A 10849-nucleotide genomic window follows, 5' to 3' on the forward strand; every position below is an offset into this window, starting at 1 on the left:
CAGTACTGCTCCCTGCTGGTTAAAACGACCGTATACTAGGCCGAATCCGGCGAGCCACGAGCACGATGCAACTGAGGGCTTCATCAGATGATAAATGCAGTACAATTGACTTGGAGTTCAGTTATGTATGTAGGAATTCATCAGTTCAGTCCAGCCCATTTGTCTTAATGAAAGCACAAGGTATTACTACACCCAAAGGATAGATAAATAAAGTGGTAGACAACAATTTTTGAAGGAGCTTACAATACGTGGAAAGAAACGCATAGCCATGCGTAGACGAAAATTAAAAGGGACAAGTACCCATGTTGCGTACACAGCAGCATCACTAGTACATATGTCGAAATCACGTAGTAATAGCGCGTACTGAGACTGTTAACAAATTGAGCAACAGCTGCAGCATCTCCCATCGTATTTGTCCTGCAGCTTGTCGTACCTCTTTTGCATCTCCTCTCTCGTCTTTCCTTCTTGACCCACCAGCTCCTCTTTGTCCTTCTTGAGTTTCTCGTTGTCCTTCCTCAGTTTCTCGTTGTCCTTGGCCAGCTTCCTTTTGTCCTTAATCAGCTCCTGATTCTCCTCCACCACTTCCTGCTTCCCCTTCTCCAGGTTATCAAACCTCATCTTTATTTTCTCGTCTAGCTCCTTCGCAAAGTTTCCTTTCTTCACCACCAGTTCAGTTTCCGCCTTATTCAGAGTTGCAATCTCAGTTTGAGTCATTATTTCCTTCTTCTCCAGCTCTGTGATATCCTCTCCCAGCTTTCTATTCTCATCCACCAGTTCTTTTTTCTTCAAGTCTAGATTTTCAATATCCTGTCGCAGCTTTCTTTTCTCCTTCACGAGTTCTTCTTTCTGCAGGTCTAGATTTCTAATATCCTCTCCCAGCTTTCCTTTCTTCCCCACCAACTCTCCTTTCTTCAAGTCCAGCTCTTCAATCTCTGTTCCCGTCTCCGTTTTCTTCTTCTGCTGCTTTGTGATCTCCTCTCCCACTTTATTTTTCTCCCTGGTCATTTTCTCGATGAGCTTCTGGGATGCTTCAATGTCAACATTCAGTGTGTTAATCTTGCCCACCAGGTCTTCAATAGTCCTCTTTAGTTCTCTGTTGTCAGAGCCTTGTGCGCCATTCGAACTTTGGGCATTCGATGCCTTTCCCTGCAACAAGAGAATAGTAATTAAGTCCTCTCTGGTTTTCTTCTTGGTCCTTTAATTTCCCCGATGAGAACCTGGCTGCCTGCAATATCATTCAGTTTGTTTACCTTGTTCTTGGGTTCTAGCTTCTCCTCCACCACTGCTTTCTTGACCTTTGAAGTTCGCCCATTCGATGCCTCTGCCTGCAACAAGAGAGTTGTCAGTACAACTATGTGATAGTGCACCAAGGAAGAACAAGTACAAAAGGTAACAACATAGGAAACAAAAGTCCTATATATGTCTACTACTCTACCATTGTGTGTATTTGTGATGTGTGTCTGTGTCCTTGAACCTTTGCTTCCTGGTTTGATCAATGAATCCTGGCCGGCCATCCCTTATATAGCCGCGATCTGTAGCTCAATGTCCCGTCTTTGTAATATTCCCTGCGGTTTCCCAGCTACGCCCACTCCTATTTTCTTAGATCAAAAGGCTCGTTGCCATGCTCCATTTCCTTTTGCAGGTCATATTAGATGACGACTAGGCAAGTTCGTCAACACGCGTAAATTGATGGATTTGTAATGTATGAATTTAGTACGTACTACGACATGATTAAAGGTTCGATGTCAGGAATTTAGTACTACAGCACCGAAAACACTTTTTCACCAGCGTTGCTAGAAAAATAGTACTACCAAGTGGTGATGGGGTGTCGGAGTGAGAACGAAAGCGGAGGCTGCATGCGTGCGTGCATGTGGAGGAGACCTGAATACCCTCTGTCGCCTTCGGCACGCGAGGAAGCAAACACTTGCCTCGGCTACGCACATATGGCCATTAGGGCATCTTCAACACTGACCCTCAAACCACTCCTGTCCACCCGGACTAGCCCGTTTGAACCAACACTTCTCCGTATTCGTCCCCGGACCGGTCCGCAAATTAGAAGCGGTGGGCTTTGCAGTCATCGGGACCGCTGCCTTGCACGCGTCTGCCAATCCCACTCTAAAGCCTCTCTCTCACCCCGTGCCCTTTCCCGTCTGAAGTAGTTGCCGCTTATTCATGCCGCCCAAAAGCATTAATGCCGCATTCACGCGGCCTAGAGTGGACGCGATCTTTCACGTCGCTCCGGCATTGAACATGAGCAACGGCCGAGAATGCCGGCGGCTTCACGTTCCGGTCTCCTGCCTGTTCAATGCGGAGCAAGGAGAGGACGAGAAGGGACTGATATCTACTGCATTCAAACGGGCAGCCGGTCCGTCCGCCTGCTGGCATTCTGTCGTACGTTCTCAAAGTGACGAACGATAGCTATTTCAGTGATAGGTAGAAATGGCGTGCGTAAATAGAAATTTACAACGTTGACGCCGATGCTGCGCTCTCGATCTTGCACTACTTGGCACTGCGGTTGGCTTTGCCGGGAACTCAGAAGGTTTTTTTTTCGATAAAGAACTTTTTATTGAATAGATATATCGAGGTGATACAATCGTATTGAAAAAAAACCCGGCCTCTGCATAGCTAGATGCACACAGCTAAAAAGTCCAGAGCACCCTAAAAATAAAATAATTCGATACAATGCCAAGCAATAAAACATGTCCAGCCTAAGAAACAGTAGATCCTATCCATAAATCACACCGCCATCCATGTGGGTAGAAAATCTTCCTGGCCGTACGCTCCAGCCCTGTAGACGCCATCATAAAAAGGTCCCTGTCCTCCGGCTTCTGCAGGATAGACCACGTACGGAGCTATCGTGTACAAACATGGATAACCTGCATAGGAGATGAGACACATTTATTGTTAAAAACCACATCATTCCTGGTAAGCCACATTGTCCAGCATAAGGCCGCCGCTCCCACAAGAATATGTGAAGAAAATTGTTTATCAATACCCCGCAACCAGTTGCCGAACATATTCCGTGCACTACATGGTGGGTATAAATTCGAAGCTACTTGGACCATGGCCCAAACTGCCCGAGCGAACTTGCACTCAAAAAGTAAGTGTTTGATAGTCTCGTCATGTTGGCAAAAGACACATGTCTTGGACCCGTGCCAGTTTCGTCGTGTGAGGTTATCTCTAGTTAGGATGACTCCTTTCTTTAGAAACCAAAGGAATATCTTCACTCTTAGAGGGATTTTTAGCTTCCACAATTTTCTATTATCAACTTGAACATCACAATGGACCATTGCATCATACATGGATTTGACCGAAAATCTGCCATTCTGATGCAAGTTCCATCGAAAAGTGTCCGGCTCATCTGACAGTTGAATGTCCTCCAGGCGAGTGAGTAATTCATTCCATGCTGTCAGACGAGTGCCCAAAAGGTCCCTACGAAAAGAAATATCGGGGTTTTCTTGTCCTAAGACTTGTTTGATCGTGACGAATTTATGTCTAACAATCCGGTACAAGCTCGGATATTGCACCATTAGTGAGTTGTTCCCTAGCCAGGTATCTTCCCAGAAACGAACCTGAGAGCCATCCCTAACCGAGAAGGTCCCAAATTGAAAGAACAATTCCTTGGCCTTCATGACACCACTCCAAAAATGTGAATCCCCAGGTTTCCAATGTAGTTGAGAAATGGCATTGGATCCCACATACTTGTTGTGAATGATTTCCTGCCATACTCCATTCTCAGTGAGTAGTTTATAAACCCACTTGCTGAGAAGAGCGATATTTTTAATCTCAAGGTCTTGGATTCCCAGGCCCCCCCTGACTTTTAGGTCTGCATAATACGCTCCACCTAGCAAGTCGATATTTCTTGGTTTCGTTATCACACTGCCAAAAAAATCTGGATCTAAAGTAATCTAGCCGCTGTAGAACCCCTTTCGGCAGGTGGAAGAATGACAACATATATAAAACCATATTGCGGAATTGATCAAGATCAGTCAGCCCCCATAAGAGAGTTTGGACTTCCAACTGGCTAATCGTTTCTCAAGTCTCTCTTCCACATGCCTCCACTCAGCGATAGTTAACCGCCGATTGTGTATGGGAATACCCAGATACCGAATTGGAAACTGCCCAAGCTGGCATCCAAAAATCTCGGCATATTCGGGTGCTGATTCTGCAGCATTGCCAAAGCAAAAAAGTTCGCTTTTATGAAAATTAATTTTGAGGCCTGAAAGTTCCTCAAAAGCACATAAGAGCAGCTTGAGATTTCTTGCCTTATCTAAATCATGATCCAAGAATAGTATCGTGTCATCCACATATTGTAGAATGGATAGACCATCTTCTACCAAGTGTGGAATGACTCCACTAATTTGACTATCCAGCTTAGCCCGCTCAACAAGGGTAGCTAGCATGTCAGTGACTATGTTAAACAGAATGGGAGATGCGGGGTCGCCTTAACGAAGCCCCTTACGTGTCTGAAAATAGTTGCCAACGTCGCCGTTAACTTTAATGGCCACACTACATCCAGAGACAAAGCTCTCAACCCAGCGACACCATTTTTGTGAAAACCCCTCCATGCGCAAGGTTTGCAACAGGAAGGGCCACTTAACTTTGTCGTAGGCTTTCTCAAAATTAATTTTAAGAATGACACCGTTCAAATTTTTCCTGTGCAGTTCATGTACAGTTTCGTGCAGGACGACCACTCCATCTAATATGTTTCGTCCTTTCATAAATGTTGTTTGAGTGGGTTTTACGACATGATCAGCTACACCATTCAACCGATTAGTCTCTACCTCTGTAAAAGAATTAAAACTTACATTCAGAAGAAAAATCGGTCGATATTGTTGAATACGACTAGCCTCCTTAATCTTAGGCAATAGGATAATTTCCCCAAAGTTTAAACGAGAAATATTAAGGTCCTCAGAATGCAGTTGGGTAAACAACTGAACCAAGTCTGCCTTAATCACATCCCAAAAGCATTGATAGAACTCTACGGGAAAGCCATCCGGTCCCGGCGCCTTGTTGTGTTCCATCTGAAACACAGCAGTTCGAATTTCCTCCTCAGAAAACGGAGAGGTTAGGAATTCATTTTCCGCTTCTGTTACTTGAGTAATGTCATGAGTAACAGATTCGTCCAACTGAAAATTAGTTTCAGCTGAAGGCCCAAAAAGGTCTTTGTAAAACTTAGTAATAAAATTTCTAAGTGGTACTTCCCCCTCTATTCGGCCTTCCTCCTGGTCAAGGGCGAATATACGCTTCTTTCTATGCCTGCCATTGGCTAGCATTTGAAAGTATTTCGTATTATCATCACCTTGCACCAGCAAATCCGCCTTACTACGTTGGTACCATTTAATCTCTTCCTCGCGTAGTAAGCGGGCAATCTGCTCGTTAAGACTACTTTTTTGTTCAATCTCAATAGCAGACAGAGGCCTCACCTCCGCAATTTTATAAAGGGTATCAATTAAGGTAGACAATCGCATTTTTTCCTTTTTGTAAATACCAGCAGTATGTTTTGCCCATCCTCGTAGGAATCGACGCAAGGCGCGGATTCGATTATGCCATCGTTGAATGGGTGAGTTACCGTGAGGCTGGCGCGCCCACACCTTTTTAACTAGCTCATGAAATCCCTCTCTAGTGAGCCATCCCAGTTCAAATTTAAACTGATGACGGTTAGAACATGGGATTGGTTGTCCAAAATCGGTTAGCAATGGAGCGTGATCCGATAAGGCCTCAATTCTTTCTAGTGCTCGAACCGAGGCTAGGGGATATTTATATTCCCAATCAGTGGTAACTAGCATCCGGTCTAGTTTTTCAAAGGTTGGCACCGATCGGTTATTGGCTCAGGTATACTGACGACTAGACATCGTGATCTCCATCAGATCCAGGCTGTCAATAACAGCATTAAAGAGGAAAGGCCACCTAGTGTCAAACCGATCATTTTTTTTCCTGTTGATATCGAAGGATATTAAAATCCCCCTCTATTAACATGGGATGGGGATTGTCTCGACAGGTGTTAACTAATTCTTTTAGAAATGCAGACTTAAATTCCTCTTGAGCGGCGCCATATACAGCCACCAGACTCCAGATGAAGTTGTCGGACTTATTTCAAAGGTGGAATTTAATATGATACTCCCCCTTGGACGTGGACAATATTTGTAAGTATGTAGAGTTAATACCTAGCAAAATTCCCCCGGACCTCCCTGTCGGCGGTAAGACGTGCCATTCGTAATCAAAACCACATGAAAAGTGGTCCAGATCACGTGTTGGAAAATCACGTTTACCCGACTCAGTGATAGCCACAAAGTCCAACGAATGATCCTTTACACAATCGGCAATGTGTTTGTGTTTAGCCAAGTCGCCAAGACCTTTGCTATTCCAGAACATGCCTCTCATGCTGAACCAACTTTATGTTTAGAGACCTTTACTTTCTTAGAAGAGCACCCTCTTTTCTTTGCTGAGTTAGACTTGTTCTTGCGCACCGTCGCGACAAGCTCAAAAAGCGTAGTGTCACGCACAGTGGCGTCAAGGTCTACTTCAGTCGTGTCTTTAATCAAATGAGAGAGGAGCTTGCCTTCATGATTGGCATCAGCATCCTCCACCTCCTCATCTGACACGAGAGGGTCGACAAAGCTCGATAACTTTGGAGCAACCGTAAGCCGGTCGAAATCCACTTGTTTTAGAGCCCTGACCGAAAAATCTATCTCATTGTCATTACGTCCTAGTGACACCCCAAGTCTAGTAATATTTGAAGATACTTTGGAATTATCAAAAGACATAAAAGATTTACGAGAGGGGGTACCTTCGAAGTCGAGGTTACGTGCAGCAGTCCTACACATGGCCTTCACCATAGTGTCCTCGTCGGTGGCTGCTGATCCGTCAGCCCCTACCTGATGACGCCCGCTGCACCTCAGCGGTGAAGGAGTGACATCGGCCTCGGAGCCCATCACCTCGACTCCACAAGGCGTGGTGGGCTGCTGCTGCGATGAAGAAGAAGATAGAGAAGGCTGCTCCTCAGCCTCCTCAAGCCCGGGAGACGGCGCCCCTCCCGGTGACGGAGGAGTTGAAGATAACGCGCGAAGCACCGCCATGGCAGACTCCTGGCTAGCTCGAACGGACGGGGAGAATATCACACCATGTCGAGTCGGAGAAGCAGGAGTGGGCGATGATGACGGCGAAGGAGCGGTTCCCCACATGGGGGTTAAGCGGTGGCGACCAGCAAGTCGAAGGTGGCGGCGTCGAGGGCCGTGGCTCCGACGTCGTAGGAGAAGCAGCCCTAGACGAAGTATCCGACCCCGAGGAAGAAGACCCCCTTAATGGCGATGGAGCAGCCATGGCGGGTAAGCCTCGATGAGGGCTCGTAGGTGTGATGACGGAGGCCATCTGCATGGGCACCACACCACCCGATGATGTAGGGTCCGAGGAATTGTTGGATGATGAAGTGGGTTTAGACCTCTTGCTTGGATCATTTTTCCTCACTGAGTCCTCCCTGTCATGCCCCTTGTCGCCCCCTGGATCATCTGCATGAGAAACCAGAAGGTTACTTGTTGGAAATATGAACAATTTACCATATAATTTTATTAACAGAAATAGTAGATAAAACATGACTATTGTAGCAGAGATAAAACAAGTCATGCACTCAGACAGAGAGAAGGTAAATAGTATCTGCATATATGAAATAGCACTATTAGGGAAAATCCTATACACAGAATCTTACCAGCAGCGCGCTTTAAAACAAGGCGCTCCTGCTAAGTAGCAGTAGCGCGTGCGCACAAAACTCGTTGCTAAAATAAATGTATCAATAGCGCGCCCGCTCTAAGACGTGCTACTGCTATAATTGCCGCGACACCGCCGCGAGGCTAGTTCTAGCAGCAGCGCGGTAATATGAAGAGCGCTACTACTACGGATCATAGTAGTAGTGCATTTACACAATAACCGCTACTGCTAAGTTTACTACAAAAATTTAGTCCCACCTCGCTCCGTGAAGAGAGTTTGTACCACCTTAAATATGTTACTTCTCAAACTTTCACAAGCACTTGGTCTTCATTGAACTCTATGTGTAGAATTTGTGGCCGCAATATGAGTCTTCACCAGTTCCTAAACTGGTGAGGACTCATATTGACAAATCAGATTGTACACAAAAAGACCATTGATGATCAATGTATTTTCTATGTCTATTTTTACATGCTGACACATAGCAGTAGCGCGTTCTTTGTGAAAGGCGCTACTGATAGGTCGTTTAGCAGTAGCGCCTTTTGCTATAGCGCGCTACTGCTAAGCCATTCCATCTCCCACCCCCCACTCTCCTCTATCCGATCCAGATCACACTCACACTCACTCGATCTCCCCCTCAACCCCCCGCGCCGGTCCTCCCCCGTCGCCCCTCCTCCGATCTGCGCCGCCGCCACCTCCTCCTCCTCGCTGGACTCGGTACCGGCCTCCTCCTCCGTCCTCCAACCACTCGCCGCTGGCCGACCCTCCTCACTCTGCCTTCCTCCTCCGTCCTCCCTCCACTCGCCGGCGGCCGGCCCCTCCTCGCTCCGCCTTCCTCCTCCGTCCTACTCTCTTCTCCCTCCTCGAGTGGCCCCTCCTTCTCCCTCCTCCCTGCTACATTTTGATTTAGTAGGCTAGTTCATATGCAACATTAGTTGATATGATTTAGTTGATTTAGTAGGCTAGTTGATTTAGTTGATTTAGAACATTTTGATTTAGTTGATTTAGTAGGCTAGTTGATTTAGTTAATTTAGAACATTTTGATTTAGTTGATTTAGTAGGCTAGTTGATTTAGTTGATTTAGTAGGCTAGTTGATTTAGTTGATTTAGAACATTTTGATTTAGTTGATTTAGTATGCTAGTGGATTTAGTATATAGTTGATTTAGTTGATTTAGTATGCACCATTTGGTAGATATTTGTGAAAAGTTTTTTCGGCAATAGGTGCCACCGAAATGCTTTGGTAGGTGGTACCTTGTCATCTAATATGTTACTAGATCTTAGGATTATAATTGTCCATAAAATTGCTTCTCGCGGAAGAACCTAGTGGAAGCTGATGAAGATGACGAAGATGATGAAGATAATGAGGACCCACTCGATGAAGATGATGAGAACCCACTTCATGAATCCATCGTAGCTCAAAGAATGAGGCTGAGCGAGGAGGAGGTGTGCAACCTATGGGACATAATTCCGCCACGTGATGACTTTGTCGGGGTGCCATTCGTGACCCGCCTGACAAGTGCCATGGTCGATCAGCATGAAATGGTATGTTATACGTACTGACTGTAGTAATTTGATGATATATATATGCTTTATTGTTATACTTACAAATGCAAATTATCCGATGATATGCTTAGTGAATCCGATGATATGCTTAGTGTGCAGTCCAATGATATGCTTTGTGGAATCTAGTCGATGATATGCTTTAGTGTAGAGTCTGATCACATGCTTATTAGTGTAGAATCCAAGGAACTATTAATAGTGTAGATAATCCATATATACTTATTAGTAGAATTCATGATTAATTAGTACAAATGCATAGTACTGTGTCTTTTGATAGTGTAGAAATCTCGACTTAATAGAAATATAGTTGCAAGAGTATGTGCGAGGCTATTTATTAATTGATATGTTTTTATTATTCATAAATTGCCAAAGAACCTATTTGTGAGTTGTGGTATCGAGCCTGATGAAGAAGGCTCAGCTAGACTACGCCTTACCGCAAGGGGCTCCGTCACCACCTGTACTTACCGCATGGACACAGATGGTCGCACACACTTAAACTCGGTTGGGTGGAAGAGATTCCTCGTTGGCAAGAATCTTCGTGTTGGACATGTTGGAAATATGCCCTAGAGACAATAATAAATTGGTTATTATTATATTTCCTTGTTCATGATAATCGTTTATTATCCATGCTAGAATTGTATTGATAGGAAACTCAGATACATGTGTGGATACATAGACAACACCATGTCCCTAGTAAGCCTCTAGTTGACTAGCTCGTTGATCAATAGATGGTTACGGTTTCCTGACCATGGACATTGGATGTCGTTGATAACGGGATCACATCATTAGGAGAATGATGTGATGGACAAGACCCAATCCTAAGCCTAGCACAAGATCGTGTAGTTCGTTTGCTAAGAGCTTTTCTAATGTCAAGTATCATTTCCTTAGACCATGAGATTGTGCAACTCCCGGATACCGTAGGAATGCTTTGGGTGTACCAAACGTCACAACGTAACTGGGTGGCTATAAAGGTGCACTACAGGTATCTCCGAAAGTGTCTGTTGGGTTGGCACGAATCGAGACTGGGATTTGTCACTTCGTGTAAGCAGAGAGGTATCTCTGGGCCCACTCGGTAGGACATCATCATAATGTGCACAATGTGACGAAGGAGTTGATCACGGGATGATGTGTTACGGAACGAGTAAAGAGACTTGCTGGTAACGAGATTGAACAAGGTATCGGGATACCGACGATCGAATCTCGGGCAAGTAACATACCGATTGACAAAGGGAATTGTATACGGGATTGATTGAATCCCCGACATCGTGGTTCATCCGATGAGATCATCGTGGAACATGTGGGAACCAACATGGGTATCTAGATCCCGCTGTTGGTTATTGGCCGGAGAACGTCTCGGTCATGCCTGCATGGTTCCCGAACCCGTAGGGTCTACACACTTAAGGTTCGATGACGCTAGGGTTATAGGGAATAGATATACGTGGTTACCGAATGTTGTTCGGAGTCCCGGATGAGATCCCGGACGTCACGAGGAGTTCCGGAATGGTCCGGAGGTAAAGATTTATATATGGGAAGTCCTGTTTTGGTCACCGGGAAAGTTTCGGGTGATATCGGTAACGTACCGGGACC

At 45.3% G+C, this 10849-nt stretch overlaps 1 protein-coding gene across 1 annotated transcript; it reads right to left on the reverse strand.

Annotated features, from left to right (window-relative positions):
* Positions 1-221: 221 nt before the first annotated feature.
* Positions 222-1472, reverse strand: LOC123163636 (stress response protein NST1-like). Its single transcript, XM_044580996.1, has 3 exons — positions 1436-1472; positions 1251-1325; positions 222-1146 (listed from the first exon to the last, which is right to left on the reverse strand). The coding sequence occupies exons 1-3, from the start codon at positions 1436-1438 to the stop codon at positions 373-375; spliced, it is 852 nt and encodes a 283-aa protein (XP_044436931.1). The 5' UTR covers positions 1439-1472; the 3' UTR covers positions 222-372.
* Positions 1473-10849: the final 9377 nt, after the last annotated feature.

This window comes from Triticum aestivum, chromosome 7D, assembly GCF_018294505.1.
Source record: "Triticum aestivum cultivar Chinese Spring chromosome 7D, IWGSC CS RefSeq v2.1, whole genome shotgun sequence".
Lineage (NCBI taxonomy): Eukaryota > Viridiplantae > Streptophyta > Magnoliopsida > Poales > Poaceae > Triticum > Triticum aestivum.

Coding starts and splice junctions, on each gene's coding strand:
- LOC123163636 (XM_044580996.1), bottom strand. Junction 1,147..1,250: donor AGCTAGAACCCAAGAACAAG/GTAAACAAACTG, acceptor CTCTTGTTGCAG/GGAAAGGCATCGAATGCCCA.